We start from the raw sequence: 17973 nt of genomic DNA on the forward strand, positions 1-17973 counted from the left end.
TTCTACACAGAAATCTCACAAGCCACAAATACACATCACTCATGTAATTTCACGTTGATCTCCATTTTCTCTGCAGTACCAATATGCATATTTGGGGTGACCACTTTTTTGGGGTGCCCACTTTAATCCCCGCCCCTTCATTACTTTCTTTCGTTTTTCTCTTCTTGTACTATCGAGTAGTTTTGTACCTTTTTCCAGCTCTCTCCTTTTAAATATTTGTATACAACATCACACTTTTTCATAACTGGTCGAGGCAGCACAGATATTAAAAAAAACATGCAAAACAACACTTACATCAAATCCCGTGTTTGGATCCCAACCAACATGTCCAATATGCCTGAATCAAACAAGGAAAGGAAATGAAAAAAGAAACATCAGATAACTTAAGTACTATGGGTCACATCCTAAAGACCAGATAGTCAATTCAAAGCTTACAAAAGATCAAACACTGCTGAGTAGGTCATATTAATAATACGTATTTTTATCAACTACTGCTCCCAATTCTGCAAATAAGAATTCAATCAAATAATGGCACGAGAAACCTAGTACAATACTTAGGAACAAAATAAAATGCTACCTGAATATTCTGCTGCTCATGTCCCTCAAATTCTAAAATGTAGTTGCTGCCTTGCATGCCAGGAGTATACGCAAATGTGCCTGTTCTTCCTAACAAACTAATTTTATATAGGACTAACCTCGGCCATTGTCTGCACATTCATGTCGGGAGCATAGCTAGTGTATGAAATATATGAGTTCAATAAATTGAGGCAGGAGGGCTGGTGTAAAGCTGTTGGGCTGTGGCAGCGCTGTCATTTGCTTAATTGCGACTGAAATACTGGAAGCATCGGACTGTTGGAGTGCTGCTGTGTGAGAGGATAGAAGGAGCACAGATCAGCAATCTTTCCCTGCAGCTGCCTACACAAACTTTATTTAAGGCGGATAGGTGAAAAGGACGCCTTCGCCTTAAAAACACAAGAATTATCTTCCGACTGACGCGCAAGTCACGTGACAGCCAGCTGGGCTTATCAACACGCCCAGAGCGCCCTTGCGACGTAAGCCCTGAGGCAGAAGGGCTGGTGTAAAGCTGTTGGGCAGTTTGGCGGCTTTGGCGCGAGGTGCACCACCACTGCTGTGTCGGGGGTTTCAAATCAAAAACCCGCACAACTATCCTGCATTGCTGTAAATCGGCGGATCAGGAGCGGTAGGCGAGAGGGAGAAAGTCTGCCAAACCCAATTAGAGTCAAGATCGCCGAAAGACGCCACAATATTACGGTACGCACTGTGCTACTGACTTTTTACATAGAGATCCTTGCACCCCTAATCCATTTGCCTCTCCTTAACGACCATTTCCCGAAATTAACATTAGCATAAAAAAGCAACTGAGGAGAAAGTAATCAGATTGGGAAAGTTCAAATAATACATCATTTGGGGAGGGGCTGTAATTAGGAGACCTGGGAAGTAGATAAGCCTCACTCCACTCAAATTTGACAGAAGAGAGCTAAGAGACAAAACGAAGGGAAAACAATCTGACACCTAAATAACAAATCCGTCTGCATCACCATCTTCAAAAATGAAACTAAGGAGTACAGCACACTCGGATGCAACAAAAGTACCAGAGTGGGACGGCTCTTATTTGGAGCCAGTGGCACATTCCAAGACGGTAGGGTCGCCTACAGATAGGAGAGAGCAGGAACTCAAAATGACTAATCAACATTCAGTGGAGGCACAAATTCACACCCCTAACCTAAGATTAGAAGAGGCGAGAATTGACAGTGGAAACCAGGCAGAATGTAGGAACCACTGGAAAAAAGGGCTGGAATACACAGTCACCACTAGAAATATACAGAAAAAAAAAAAATCAAGGAATATTTTGAAAAAAGGAGAAGTAGAAGTTTGGATGAACTGGTGGAATACCCAGCAAAGGACCTAACACAGCAGAGAAAAGAGGACGATATGGGGAAAAAAACCACACGAGAAACAACAGGCAACACAAGAAAGCATTGATAGTGAGATGGAAACAGAGCATGAGGAAGAAAGAGAAATCTTAGAGTCAATTAGAGGAAGTCCTTCAATGGAAAGTCATAACAATGCATCTTTAGAAGGAAGAGAAAAAAAGCAAGATTCAAGTCCACCTACAAGTGGGGCAACCCTGAGTGCTCTCAATTATGTCCTAAATTCACTGGTGTCAGTCTTCGAACTATTGAAGGGGGAGGTTTAATCCCAAACAGGAATAGTCTTAGAACTAACCAATGAAGTAGCAAGATGCGAACCATCAATGGTTGGCCTCAGTAATGTGATAAACACCGAAATAATTCCATCAATAAAAGAGACAAAAAAAACACAGAAAAGAAACGGCCCCCCCCACCTGACTAAAGCAAGAAAAGAAGAAGCAGAGCAACAAAAGCCAAAAAAGGGAAAGGGAGAAAAAAGAAAACCTATGAAATAGAGGAAATGACGCCACCGAGAAAGGACAAAAAAGCTTTAGAGAAGGACCTAAAGAAAGGCCAAGAAACACCAAGAGACAACTCGGAAAGCCAACTACAAAGCAAGAAGGGGAAAACAAAAAAAAAAAAACAGGCCAGGAATCTCTGAATAAACCAAAAAAAACAGGTGTAAACACGGGTTCACAAACTGATAACCAATTATATTGAGGCAGAGGTGACAGACTAATAAAAAAAAATTGAAACTTGCTCCAATTTTCATCAAACAACTCAAAAAGCCAACAGACGAAGTTGGACCCAAAATAAGAATAGCCTCGATATTTGAAAGGAAGAAAACAACCACACCGAAACCGCCAAAGTGGAAGGAACAATGGCCCTTTACTGAAGTGGTTATGAATCTGGGTCTTGGAAAATTTCAAACTATCTCAGAACCGGAAATAAGAAACTAGAAAGAAAGAAAATGAACCTACAAAGCAAAGGGAGGAAGAGGACAGGGAGTGGAGATGTAGCCTCGTTGACAGCCATAGAGACTCACTCAACGGATTTGAAATTCCTTAACTATGGCTAAAGATGGTACCAAAACGAGCAAAGACTAAATCCCTCAGTAGAATGGCAATATTATCTATAATCAAAACAAATAGAGACCTCTAACCTATTCTCTACAGAAGATCTGGAGTATGTGAAATTCCCAGATCGGGAAAACTCGTTCCTAGTAGAAATAGGATTGAGTTCAACAAAAGCCTACGCAGTAATCTTAAAGTCAAGGAAAGAATTAGAACAAGAAGTGCTAACCATATACATCACAGATGAGTGAAGAAGATAGACAGAAGAAAACGACCCAAAGGGAAAGTAGGGGCCCCAGGGGCGTAATTGGAGAAGGGAAAGAGATCTGAAAAGGAAGCATCAATTCAAGAAAAAACACTAGCGGCCCTGCCTGACATACGCAAGTCTTGAAAAACATGAGTATAGGAACTCCGAACCTTTAAGCAGAAAGAGCTGAACGTGGTTAGTTTGAACACAAGAGGTTCCAGCACGTTCAGGGTAAAGGAAGTGAAAAACTATCTATTGGAGAAAATGGAAATTCTGGCTTTTCAGGAAACATGGTTAGTTAACCCGATAGAAATAGAGGGATTTACAACATTTTGCTTACCGGCGAGTCAGAAAGCAAAAGGGAGGCCGGCGGGAGGTTTAATCACTGCCATTAAAAATAGCACATTCAAATATGTCACACAAATATGGAAAGATGAAAGCGGAATCCTGGCCTGTAAAGTCCACTCCCCGGGAAATCAAGAAGCCGCCACCCTGATAGTGATCAACGTGTACTGGAACCCGGCATCCATCAAAATCCAACTATTCCAGGATAAGATAGCAAAACGTTTGGGGATGATTAAGACAAAATGGCAAGACGCAGAGATTCTGTTAGCAGGTGATTTTAACGCAGAATGTATAAAGGGTAAAAAGAGCAAGGGAGAGGACAAAAACAAACCTTAGCAAATAAAGGGAAATCCTGGCTAGAATTGACCGAGGCTTGGGACCTGAAAATGATGAATAATGCAAGCCAAGGATGTGAAGAGCCCTGTATGACATGGCAAAGAGGGAAATCAGCCTCAGTGTTGGACTATATTTTTGTCAGTGAGAATCTCTTTGCCCGAAAATCACAATAAAAAATAAAACAGGAAGGAGGAAGTGACCACTCAAGATTGGAACTCTCAATCAAGTATGACTCTGGTCTCACAAACTTCGTTCACAATCAAGAAATAATAGGAATAAAAAACAAAGTAAGACTAAGAAAATATGGACAAGGAGGGAGAATCCTCAACAAAAAACTATTAAACATGTCAGAACAGATAACCCAAGAGATAGGTAGCCCAGAGACATTTGTGCCTACCTTATGGTCACTTGTTCCTCCTAAAATGCCATCAAACAATAGCAGATACATCTTCATAGTTTTGATGAAGAAACAAGGCAAAGGAAAAGAATCCTGAGAAAAACCATAAGAGACCTGAAAAGCCGAAGGCTCAACAGTGAAAAATATTCTCAGCAACTGAAAACAATTCGAAGAAATTACAAAGCATGGACAAAGAACCATAAATTCATGCTCCACCACAACGAAGGGGAGGAGATGCTAAAATTAGTTTTGTCGTCAAGAAGTTTTTGGTCACTGATACGAGAACTAGAATCAAATTCCAGCAGTACATTGTGCAACCTGGTCCCAGAGAGAATTTGGGTGGAATATCTTACAAAAAACTTACTAAAAGAACAAAACTGTCCGCCCTTAGACAAAGGTTGGGAACTGCAAATTGAGGAGGAGGATATTGTGGAAATAATATCCAAAGCCTCATTATCAAGAGCAGCAGGGCCAAATGGTCTCACATACCAGGTACTTAGGGAAAACCCAAAGTTATGGGCCAAGCTGTTGAGAAGGCTTTTCAGGGAGCTATTGAAGCAAAGGAGCTTTCCACCATCATGGAAAACTGACTTATTCATACCATTCTTCAAGGAGGGCGACAGGGTAAATCCATCAAATTATAGACCCATCGTCCTCCTAGACATTGACAGCAAAATATTTATGAGACTGCTACTGAATGAGCTTTCGTCTTGGACAGAACAAGAGGGGGGTGCTATCCAGATGCCAAACAGGCTTCAGAAAAGGACCATCGACGGCTCTGAATGGATCCTTATTAAATATCCTTAGCGAAACAACAAGGGACAAAGGAGCAACACCGCTATATGGAGCCTGGATTGACCTCTCCAAGGCTTTCGATCAGATCGATAGAACAAAACTATGGCACAAGCTCAGGAAAAAGGGAATATTGGAATCATTGCTATCAATGTTAATGGAACTGCATAGGGGAACAAGTGTAAGAGTCCGCTTAGACAACATCGGTCACCTCTCAGAGGCAGTCCCAGTGGAAAAGGGGGTAAGACATAGCTGCTTGGGGACACCTACCTTCTTTAATCTGTTCTCAGCAGATATAGGAGATCATTTGAGCATGTCCGCACTGGCAAGCCCGGTCATAAATGGCAGGAAAATATTCTGGATTGCCTATGCGGACGACATCATCCTCTTGGACAGAACAGCCATTGGATTGCAAAGAATGTTGGACAGTCTAGGGAAATATGCCAAGGAGAACGGGCTGATAATAAACCCTAAAAAAAAAGAAAAAAAAGAAAATCCTAGTATTTAAACATCCGCGGAAGAAGACATCATACAATTATTGGTCTCTGGATGGGCAAAGAATTCCCCAAGTTGAAAGCCTGAAATATCTGGGATATATGATTTACGCAAGTCCAGCTAACCACAAAGTGGAGAGAGATACTATTTCTAAAACACAAGCGTTAATCCCCCAATTGATCATATCAGGAACAGATTCTGCAAATTCTCAATTGTCCCAATGATAAAATACTACCTGAGCAAAATGGTTCCAGTCCTATTATATGGAATAGAAGCCAAACCACAACTTTGGAACTTTAATTGGTACAAAATTGAAGGAAGAATCTGGAAAAAAGCCCTAACTGCCATGGTGTACACCAGGGGGAGAACTATGATTTGAATTAGGAGTGAAATCATTGAACTGCATGGAAGACTGGAAGTTAACATCCTTCTATAGAGAAATCATAAACCCTAAAAAAGGGTCCCTGTATGAAGACATCAATGAGCATCACAGGAATTCAAGATCTGAAATTCTACAGCCCTTAGATAAAAAAATTAAAATGGTAATAGCAAAAACAGAATCAAACATGGACATTCTGATGGAAAATCCACTGAAGATAAAGCAGGAGCTGGTAACTCTGGACTGGATAAAAACAATAGAAAAAACAAGATTCACAAGATTAAGAAATACTTTTCTTAAAGTTGATAAAAACATAGGTTCACTGCCAAAGTACCTAGAAACATTTACGGATGAAAAAGTTAGAAACAACTTCCTCAGAGTAAGAATGAACGTTCTACTAACGGGGGAAATTCGGAACATTCGAAAACAATAAGAAAAGATAGTGATTTACTGCAAAGATTGTGCAACTCCAGGAAACCAAACTTTAAAGCAAGCGCTTATCGAATGTAAGGGAACGTAGAACCTGCGTTTGAAAGTATTAGGAAGATTTGCAGTGACAACCGAATGGCTAACATCAGAAAACACATGGCATAGAATAATCGCAGGTCACGAGACCCAGCTAACGGCAGCAGTGGTGAACTTTCTTCAATCCCTACATCTGTTATAGAGGAATAAAAGCTACTGTCTCTCCCCTCCCCTAGAGGGGTTAGCAAGCTGTCTATTTTAACTCCTTGACTTTAGAGAAGAGCCTATGCCCCCTTCTCTCTTCCTATTATTCTTTGTTTTTTTTAGTATGTTGTATACAAGATTGTAAAAGTTTCTTTTTCATGTCTAAGACAAACTGTAGACCACACACAATAAAATAAAAAATTTGCATTTAAACAGCAAAACGTGGTATATGGTGGGAGCACACAGTCTTATGATGGACAGACCAGCAAATGATGCGAGAATATGGTTATATGAAAGCCATACTACTACTTATATGATGGTAGTACCTCCCATATGACGGGGGTAAAAAGATGTATCATGGCAATAAATGTCAAATGGTGATAATAATTTGGCATATCACAAATAACTGGAAGAAAATAAAAAATGTTGGGCCTTATTTACAAAAAATATTTAACATGGGAAAGTCCCATTGAAAACATTTTTTGTAAATCAGGCCTGTAACTCAGTGCAATTATTAGATTTGTCAATGGCTAAGCTGTGCATGGTGAAAATGCAAACAAACTAAATAAATGGCAGGCAAATAGATCCATTTGTTTATTTATTTGGTAATGTGTACCAAACCCTTAGGTAGCTGAGCGCAACAGATACACGTATACTTGAATCTTAGTTACAACATGTAAATAGGTACAGTAATGAAAATTGCGAGTGCAATGGGTACGGGGTACCATACAAGACAAGTGAATTGGTTAAATCAACGGCATGGTACATTATATAAGAGTAGTTGAGTAGTCAAGTGCACATATGGGTACAGCAAAACAAGCAAGTATTAGTTGTCATTAGCTCGAAGCCAGTTTAACATATCGCGTCTAAATCTAGGGTATGACTGTTCAGTTCTGAAGGCTTGGACGAGTGCATTCGAGGATAGAGCCGCTTTAACTGGGAAACTGGCTCCGCCAGATTTGGAGAGTTTAAATCTGGGAATTTCTGAACAATTGGAGATAGATGATCTGGTAGGGCGGGTCGAGGTTCTTCTAATCATTCTGTCTGAGAGATATGGGGGTGCAGCATTGTTCAGGCATTTGAAGGTGAGGGATACAGTTTTGAGAAATATCCTGTCGCTGATTTTTAGCCAGTGCTGGTCTCTTCTAATATTGGAGATTTGCTCTATACCTGGTATGTTCAGAGCTGCTCTGAGGGCATGGTTTTTTAGTGTTTGCATTTTATCTAAGATATATTTGTTAGCTCCTGTGTATAGGGCGTTGCAGTACTCCAATTTGGACATTATTAGTGCATTGGCGAGCGTGGTCCAGCTAGTTTTGGAAAGGAAGGGTCTGCAAGCACTAAGAAGTTTGCAGGTATAGGCAGTAGTTGATGCCATGGCGCTGACTTGTTTTTTTAGTGATAAGGTAGAGTCAAGGTAAAATCCTAATGTTTTTACCTCGGTTACTACTTTAATTACGTTGCCGTCAATATTGAATGCAGCGTAGCTAGGGCTACCTTTTTTTAGGTTAGCGTCAGAGTCCAATATCAGGATCTCAGTTTTGTCGTCATTCAGGCAGAGGCCATGTGATGCCATCCATGCCTGAATGAGGAGGTATATCTTGTTTACCAAGGCCGTGTCTTCGACAAAATTGCCCGAAAGGGGTATGAGGATCTGGGTATCGTCTGCATAATTAGTGTAGGTGACACCCAGTCTATCCAATTTGTTGAAGAGTGGCTTGGTAAAGATGTTATACATTGTCAGTGAGATGCATGATGCCTGTGGAACACCGCAGGTAATTTGGATTGGGTCTGCGGATGCTGAGGGGGAGAACACCAATCGTACGGCTGGCTAGGAAGGAATGTACCCAGGCTATAGCATCACTCAAGAAATGGGCGGCTGACGCCAGATGTTTGCATAACACTGATCCACCAGGTCAAAGGCTGCAGATAGGTCGAGGAGGAGTAGCATAGCCGTTTTACTTTTGTCCTTCAGCTCGTCGATTCGAGTCTTTAAATCAATAAGTGCCGTTTCCGTACCGTGTTGTGGTCTGAATCCGGATTGGCGGGAGCATAATAAGTGTTTGGCTTCAAGGTGGTTCTGAATTTGGAGATAAGCTACTCTCAATTATTTTAAGGAGAAAAGGGACCGTGGTAATCGGTCTGTAGTTATTCAGATAGTATGACTTTTTCAGTTTCTAGTATAGAGATTATAATGAATCTGAAATGTGTCGGTGCTAGGTATTACAGTAGGTAGGGTGGGTTGCATCTCAGTGGAGAGCAGGGATGCTTTTTTGTTGGCTATTTTAGTCTGAAAAGTAGCTATTTTGTTGGATAGAGCATTCTGGATGTAGTGCTCCCTTGCTCATCTTAAGGGACATTGTGGGTGGAATGGGGGTTTTTCATTTCACGGGGATAGTGAATAACTCCTTGGTGGCCTTGGAAATTCTGTCATTGAACGTATTCCTTTTGGTGAGGATTATTTCTTTTTTGTACATATTGGCAAAGTTGGTCAATTGGACATTGTTCTCGTCCGTGGGGGAATGTCGCCATATAGCTTGGTTTTCTTTTTTGAAGTCGTAGTTCTTTAAGCTCGGGGGTGAACCAGGTGTTAAGGTGGGTCTTCTGTTTACTTTTATGTAGTTGGATTGGTACAATGATGTCAAGGCCTTGGTCATAGTGTTGTTGAAGGTCTCTACTAGTACATTAGGGTCAGAATTGTTATTGAGAGATATGAGGGTAGGGAGGAGGTAAGGAAGTAATTTTTCAGCTGTGATGTCTTTTTTACTTCTGGTCGGGAGGGGGGGTACCATATCTGTGTTTTTCAGCTTTTGGGGCTCTATTGTGGAAGAGAAGCCAATTAGGTGGTGGTCGGTCCAGGGTTGTGGTGTTATTTTAGTGATCGTGTAGTTTAGGTTGTCAACCCAGTCTAGTGTTCTCCCTTTGGTGTGAGTGGGAGCAAGAACTTTTTGGGTAAGGCCATGTTCAGTCAAGATAGCTTCAACTGATTGGGCGTGTTTGTCCTCAGGGTAGTTGAAGCCCAAATTGAAGTCTCCTAAAAGTAGAAGCTGTGTAGAGTCCTTAGTGTTAGTGAGGAGGCTCGATCAGTCCTCCTCAAAGGTGCCTATTGGTCCTGGAGGTCTATGTAACAAGAAGATAGTTAGCGTACGGTTGTCGGAGATGGGTCATTTGGCTGAGAGTATTTCCCAAGATTTAATTTGGGGAGGTGTGGTTAGTCTTACTGCCAGATTTGTTTTAACTATAATAGCTAGGCCACCTCCTCTGGCATTGGGTCTGTCTACTCTAAGTATTTGGTAGTTATCTGGAATCGCTAGCATGAGGGCTGGGCCTACTGCATCATGAAGCCAGGATTCAGTAACTGCCAAGATGTCTAAATCGTCAATGGATAATAGGTCTGCAATTTCAGTAGTATGTGCCATAAGAGATCTTGCGTTAATAAGAGCTCCTGAGATTGTCATCTTGTTCTGTCCTTGGGGAGGGGAGGGTCTGCGTTTGGAGTGATTGGTTCTCGTATGGGTGTGAAGATAGGCGGGGATGGTGCACTTCTGTGTTTTTTTGCAAGGTTTCTAGAACTGATGTGGAGGGTTCCTGAACTATGGCGGTGGTATTATAATTGAGGTGGGGTTTTGGAGCCTGATTCTATTAGTCTTAGGCTCGTGACGACGGGGTTGTCTTGCTCATAGTCTGTGGTTTCTGTCCTGCAAGGAGCAGAGTATGAGATTGATGCAGGCCATTATCGTGAGGGTGCAAAGCAGGGACAGGGTTCTCTTTATTTAAACAAGAGTAGTATTGTAAGAACTGCAGGTACAGTTATCATTTGAGGACAACAATCTAAGCAATTAATACCATTCGGACCCCAACATCTTAAAATAGCATGCTAGTGCAGCCTCAACACAACATTAACTGATTATCCCATATTCACCACATACCATTACAATGGCTAACATTCTCCAGGAGCAGTGTTTGCAGACCGTAAACTCGCCACAGAGCAATGGAGTCAACCTTTAAAGCAAGAACTTTGAAAGCTTTCAACAATTTTCTTTCCAAGTAGAGCCAAGCCGCATTGTCAGACTAAACATTGGTAACCTTTTCAGAGAAAGCCTTAAAAGGTATCCCATGGGTTCATACACTACTCCAAATTAAAGAGATCTTCAAACTCAAGCCAGGAAGTGATCAGGTCCAGAGTGTGAGTGATTTAAACTGAGTAACTAGTTTGCTCACTCCAGCAACCTCCCTTTTCCCGCCCACAAAATAAACAGTACGAAATCTGTCCCAATAGTACATAAAGTAGCTTGACATCACTTTGATGCATCCAATGACTACTAAATATGCTAGAGAAACCCCAGTACGAGGACCTTGCTAGAGACAATATGACTGAAAGCCCGGCTAGCATAAACATTTTTCAGCAAACAACCCACTTGAACATGCATTTTGCCAGGAAGCATGCACAGAAATAATTTTTACTGACAAAACACAAAACCGACTTGATTAAACAGGTATTGATCTGTCAATTGCCACAAGTTGAAGACAAAAAGGCGCATCGGAACAGACACGTCCTTAACCAGATTTGCACAATGCAAAAAGAAGGACGTCTTCAAGCTCATTGGAGCAAAACACTTGTTGATAATTTCCTCATGGAGATAAAGATGAAAACAAAAACAAAAAAAGTGATAAGTATTGACAAAAGAAATGTATACGACCATTTCGAAAATGGTAGTAGTAGATGTTCACACGTGGTGAAATCAACTGAAAGACAATTAGGAATGTGGTGTTGTGGAAATAATTTAAAGGAGATTTTGTGATATAACTTGGTTGTACTTCTATACTGATTTACAGTGCAAGAAGAGTTTTCTGAATTTGACAATACATTTTACAAGTGAACAGGTGCATACTAACAAATGGAATGTTTGATCTTACTCCAACGAGGATGAGAGCTAAAGAATTAACTACAATGTATGGTAAACATTACTTTCCCAGTAATAATCTCTGTGGCTTGTATCTGCTTAAAATCACATTGCATCTAGTGGTTGGTGCGGAGTAATACATCGAAAAAGGGGGCGTCAACACCAATACCTGTTGTCCTACCCTACGTGCACCCATGTACCATCATGTGTCGACGTCCTCTGATTTTTCTTTTACATGACCTTTGTAATGTAGTTGGTTAGGTGTTTTTTTTTTAAATCAATTTCTTTGTGCCCATGTGGGGATGAGGGGTGGCGCATACATTATCAAGCAGAACCTGATGTTGGTGGAAGTCGAGGTGAAGGAGCAGTAGCAAATAAATGCTTTAAAACTGACAGTCCCACCTGATATCTGTTCCTGCTTGTGCGCCTACACAGTAATGCTGCAGGAAAGAGTGAAAAGAACTATGTTGCAGTGTTATAAACTTATCTAGTGAAATATTAGCGAGGTAAGCTAGCGATAATGCCCCGTCTCTTTGGGTTTGCGTATTTTGGAAGAAAGCTAGTAATTCAATGGATTGATGGACATGGAACTTTGATGCGCATTTTGGTAAAAACCCTGGATGCGTCTTTCACACTACTTATGCCTCTGGGTGTACTTTGAGTTAACAGGCCAGAGTCAAGTAGATAAAGCAGGTAGGTGACACCATCTTCGGGTGAACAAATAATGGGACGGATTAATTTCTGGTCCACCAGATGACATTTTCCATTAATTGAAATAACAATGTCTGGTGTTTGGTTTACTTGCTTCATGCAAGATGTCCATGCACCACGTGAGTAACTGTAAACGTCCAAATTCTATTACCTCTGCAGCCAGGCTGCTAAATTGGTGGTTTGAGAATTTGGATGGGCTATTTGCTGCTGTTGATGGGTTAGCAGATTGCAGGAATGAGTTTGATTGGTGGGCATAGAAACATGTTCAGTAGGTGGGGGAACCACGACTGTCTTGCTCACATTGGAGCAATGAGTGTCATTGTTTGGCGCTCTTCTTGTGGTTTCATGGACTATTTTCTTGAGCAATGATGTGGTTGGGAGAAGCACATGCAAACATCCCTGACCAATTCACCCATAGTTCATTGCCTACGGACCCATGATCAGGGTATCTCGATGCAAAGCTTGGACATGTTTTGTTTTCTGCTATTGCAAACAGGTTCACTTGTGGGTGGCCCTATGTTGCACAAATCAGTGAGTGTACTTGTGTTGAATACCCACTCGTGTTCTAATACCAGAATCCAGCTCAAGCTGTCTGCAAGACAATTGGGTTCTCCTGGAGCATGCTGTGCTTGAATGAAAATGTTTCTCAGGGTGCACCAATGCCAAATGTTTTGTGCGAGCAAAGTGTTTTTGAGCGAGTTCTGCCTAGTTTGTTAATGGAAAACATGGAGATAGTATTATATTCGTTGATGAAGATGCGCTTTCTTATTTGAAAGTTGTGGGATGAGCAAAGTACCATTTTGAATGCTAGGAATTCTACTAATTTATGTGGTGTTTGGTTTGGCCAAGGTCCCTGGGCAATGAGGTGTTGGAAGGAACAAGTTACTTACCTGTAACTGTTGTTCTCCAGCATGGGTCTGGCATGGATTCACATGCTCATGAATATTCCCCGCCGTCAGGCTGGGAATCCTCGGTAAAGAAAAAACCAGTATCAGTTTCGTTTCTGATCTGTCTTTCGTAGTAATAACCAATCACTGGTCTCTGCGTCATACTGACCACAGCCAATGACTGCCCTCTACCTAAGCACCGCCTCTGGCAGCCATCTTCAGATTTGGAAGCACGTGAAGTGGCAGTATGACCAAGTGAAGAGCCGCAGAGGGGTAGGCGGGAGGGTTCGCATGTGAATCCATGCCAGACCCATGCTGGAGAACAACAGTTACAGGTAAGTAACTTGTTCCTTCTCCAGCATGGGGTCTGGCATGGATTCACATGCTCATGAATAAAGAATACATAGCAGTACACACATGCACAACCACGGGAGGTGGCAAAGGCTCAACATTAAGCAGTACATCAAACTCAACATTAAGCATCTTACCTCCTCACCAGGCTCACCTCAGGCGAACAGGTTGCGCAGCACTGCTTGGCCGACCCTGGACTCCTCCCTGGAATCCCGATCGACGCAGTAGAATTTCGTGAAGGTGTGCGTTGACCTCCACGTAGCAGCCCTGCATATGTCCAGCAGGGGCACACCAGAAAGGAACGCCGTGGTAGCTGCGATCGATCTGGTGGAATGGGCTCTCGGACGGCCAGGCAGCGGTCGGTTTGCCAACCGATGACAGTACATGATACAGCCGGAGAGCCTTCTGGAAATGGAAGCCTTCGAGGGAGCCTTCCCCTGATTGACAGGTCCAAAGTTCACAAAGAGTTGTGACGTCTTCCGAAAACACTTCGTGCGGTCCACGTAGAACTTCAGCGCTCTAGCCACATCCAGCGAGTGCAAAGTCCTCTCAGCCGGCAACGAAGGCGACGGGAAGAACACAGGCAACACCAAGGGTTCGTTGAGATGGAAGTCCGATGGTACCTTGGGCATGAAGGAGGGGTGCGTCCTGAGCACTACCCTCGTGTCGTGAAAAGTCAAGTACGGGGCCTTGCAGGAAAGGGCCTGGATCTCTCCCACTCGTCGTGCGGAGGTGATGGCCACAAGAAACGCTGTTTTCCACGACAGAAACTTCAATGGGGCCGAGTGCAGGGGCTCGAACGGAGGTCCCATGAGCTTGGTCAGCACCACGTTGAGCTCCCACGCCGGGGCCGGAGCCTTCACCGGCGGGAACGATCTGAACAGTCCCTTCATGAACTCTTTCACCAGACGATGAGACCACAAGGACGTCCGGCCCGTGGTTCTGGTGTATCGGGAGATCGCAGCAAGATGAATCTTGATGGACGCGTGTGCCAGTCCAGCTTTGGCCAGCGTCAGCAGGTACGGCAGTACCTGGGGAGCCGTAATCCGTAGAGGGTTAATCTTCTGTGCGTGGCACCAGACAGAGAACCTCTTCCATTTGTGTCCGTAGCATTTAAGAGTCGAGGACGCCCTAGCCTTTGCAAGAACCTCTCTGCAGTCGGCCGGTATGTCGTATCCTCCAAACTCTAGCGCTGCAGGAGCCAGGCCTGCAAGTTCAGCGATTTCGGGTCGTGGTGGAGGATGGCGCCTCCTTCCCTGGAGAGTAGATCCACGTCCACCGGCAGCTTGATTGGCGGGGATGCTGACAAGTCCAGAAGGTCCGCGAACCATATCTGCCTCGGCCACGCAGGTGCGTCGAGGATCATCCTGCACCGTGACCTCTTGAGCTGGTTGACGAGCCGGATTAGCAGTGGCAAAGGAGGGAACGCGTAGAGGAACAGGCCCTCCCAGGGGAACGAGAAAGCATCGCCCATGCTCCTCGCCTGGGGAAACCTGCTGGCGAACCTCCGGCACTTGGAGTTCGTCGCCGTCGCGAACAGGTCGATCTGGGGTGTGCCCCACCGTCGGAAGAGGCGATCCACTAGATCCTGCCGTAGTTCCCACTCGTGGCACGAGCGCAGCTCCCTGCTGAGTGAGTCGGCGATGGTGTTTTTTATCCCTGCCAGATGAAACGGCACCAGAAACATCCTTTGGGCGACGGCCCAATGCCACAGGTCCTGCGCCTCCTTGGACAGTGCTGGGGACCTGGTTCCGCCCTGTTTCCTGATGTAAAACATGGTGGTGGTGTTGTCGGTGAAGATCCTCACCACCTTGCCCTTAAGGGACGGAAGGAAGGACCTGAGGGCCCAGAACACTGCACGGAGCTCCAGGACGTTGATATGGAGGGACTTCTCCGTCGGGAGCCAAAGGCCTCTCGCGTGCAGATTTTCGGTGTGCGCTCCCCACCCTTCCAGGGAGGCATCCGTGGTCACTGTCTCCTGGTGGTCTGGGGTCTGGAAGTCCATGCCCGCCGTCAGATGCGCGCGGTTGCCCCACCACCGGACCGCTCGGCGGAAACTCTCGTCGAGTGTGATCCTCTCCTCGAAGCCGCCCGTCGTTTGGATCCAGCGCGCGTCCAGGAACTCCTGCAACGGGCGCATCCGGAGCCTGCACATGGGAATGAGGTAGATGCAAGAAGACATAATTCCGAGGAGGGACTTGATGGACCTCACCTTGGCCGCGTCGGAAACCAACATCCGCTGTACCTTGCCCAGGATGGACCTGGTCCTTTCCTCCGACGGGGAGGCCATAAGGGACACTGTGTGGAGCTTCGCTCCCAGAAACAGTGCGTTTTGCGCGGGTACCAGGTGGGACTTGGCGTAGTTCACGGAGAATCCCAGGTCCGTGAGAAGTTGGACGGTCCTTGCCGTGTGCTCCACGGCAAGCTCCCTCGTCTTGGCTCGGATGAGCCAGTCGTCCAGGTAGGGGTAGAAGTGGATCCCGTCGCGGCGCAGCTGCGCCGCCACCGGTGCAAGGCACTTGGTGAATACCCTGGGTGCCGACCGTAGTCCGAAGGGGAGGGCTTTGAACTGGTAGTGACGCCCTTGGACCACAAACCTGAGGAATTTTCGGTGCCCCTTTAGGATGGGAATATGGAAGTAGGCATCCAACGACGACAGGAAGTCTCCATCCTCCAGCTGACCCAGGACGTGCTGGAGGGTGACCATCCGGAACTTCTGCGCCTTGATGAACTTGTTCAGACGTCGCAGGTCTAGGATGGGGCGCCATCCTCCCGTCTTCTTCTTCACGAGGAAGTATCTCAAGTAAATTCCGGAGCCCCGAAGCCTCTTTGGGACGAGTTCGATGGCGCCCTTCCTGAGCATCGCCTTTACCTCCAGGAGAAGCTGAGGGACGTGAAGCTCTTTCCTGGCCACGGGGGGGACGCGCGGGCACCTTCTTTGAAACTCGAGCGCGTGGCCCCGGGCTAAGGCGTCCAGCACCCAACGGTCAGTGGAGATGGACTTCCACACGCTGACGAAGCTAGCCAGCCGGCCTCCAACCGGGGTGCTTCGGTGGGGGCCCGACCCCACGGCCGGTTCAATCCTGTTTCGACGAGGCTTTGCCGCCTTGACCTCCTTGGCGACGACGGCGGGGTCCGCCAGACTTGCCTCGTCCTCTGTAGGCCTCCTGAGACGACGAGCGGGCCGCTTGACGGTAGGTGGAGAAACCGCCGCCGGAACCTTTGGAGGCGCCCTTGCCTCCGCTGCTCCGAAAGGGCGTCCGTAGTTGCTGCAGAACCCCAAGGGCCCGGGCCGTCTCAGTGTCCGCTTTAATGGCCTGAAGGGAATCGTCCACTGTTTTCCCAAACAGGTTGTTCCCATCGAACGGCATGTCCAGGACTCTGGTCTGTACGTCTTGACGGAAGTCCGTAGCCTTGAGCCATCCACGCCGCCTAAGGCACACGCCGTTGCCCAACTGGCGAAACCCAGTGTCGGCGATGTCCGTCGCAATAGTGATGGCGTGGTCCGACGCCACCTCACCTTCCTGTAGGATCTCCAGGGCATCCGCCCTCTTGTCGTCCGGTAGGAAGTCCAGCAGGGGAGCCAGTTTGTACCATAGCTCCCTGTCGTAGCGGGCCACGATAGCCAAGGTGTTGGCCGCTTTAATCGTCGTCGCTGCAGACGAGATGACCCTGCGTCCCATAGCGTCCAATTTCTTTCCCTCGCCGTCCGGTGGGGAAGTCGATGTGGAGGCCGCACCCCCCCCCGCTTTCTTCCTGGCCGCCGCGGAGACGACGGAGTCGCCCGGAGGCACAGGGGGGCCGCGTCCGGGACCCGGTACTTCTTCTCGTACCGGTCTCTTCTAGCTGGCGTCGTGGAAGGGTTCTTGAGGAGGGCGAGGCCCTCATCCCAAATGTCGTCCAGTAGAGGCACCGCGAGGACCGTCTTCCTCTTGGCCTCGCGCCGTTGATAAAGGAATCCTTCCTTTTTCTTCTCCTCAGGGCAGAGTTGATAAAGCTCGGATGCCCTGGTGATCATGGAGTGGAACGATCCAATCTCGTCGGGCGGAGAAGCCCTGGTGGGAGGTGACGACGGTAGATCCTCGTCGTATACCTCGTCGTCCGTACCCGTCGCTGCCGTGTCAGTCCCCGTATCATCCCCTCGGGTGGACGGGGAGGAGGGCTGGACAGGGCGCGACGGCTGAAAAGGAGGTGGAGGGTGAATCCTTCTTTTCTTGGGCGGGGGAACACCAGAAGGTCCCGGTTCAGGATCCCCCGACGGGAGAGGTTCCTCCGTCGGCAACGGTAGTCTCGTCCTTATCTCTGAGCATAAGGACTGTATAGCCAACAAAATGGCCGCCGAGTTGTCTTGCGGCGCTGGCAGAGGGGAATCCGACGGGCGATCAGGGGCCCCGTCGGCACCCTCGACGATGTCGTCGTCACCTGCGTCGGGATCCATCCCGACGGGCCGGTCTTC

At 46.1% G+C, this 17973-nt stretch overlaps 1 protein-coding gene across 3 annotated transcripts in view; it reads right to left on the reverse strand.

The window, feature by feature from the left end:
- WASL (WASP like actin nucleation promoting factor) overlaps window positions 1-17973 on the reverse strand; it is a 619654-nt gene that overhangs the window by 189594 nt on the left and 412087 nt on the right. For all 3 annotated transcript variants that reach the window (XM_069629112.1, XM_069629113.1, XM_069629111.1), the window contains one exon: window positions 295-337. In XM_069629112.1, coding sequence (XP_069485213.1) covers window positions 295-337 — 43 coding nt within the window. The remainder of the gene's footprint in view (window positions 1-294; window positions 338-17973) is intronic.

Source organism: Ambystoma mexicanum, chromosome 12 (genome assembly GCF_040938575.1).
Source record: "Ambystoma mexicanum isolate Mex_15411 chromosome 12, UKY_AmexF1_1, whole genome shotgun sequence".
Lineage (NCBI taxonomy): Eukaryota > Metazoa > Chordata > Amphibia > Caudata > Ambystomatidae > Ambystoma > Ambystoma mexicanum.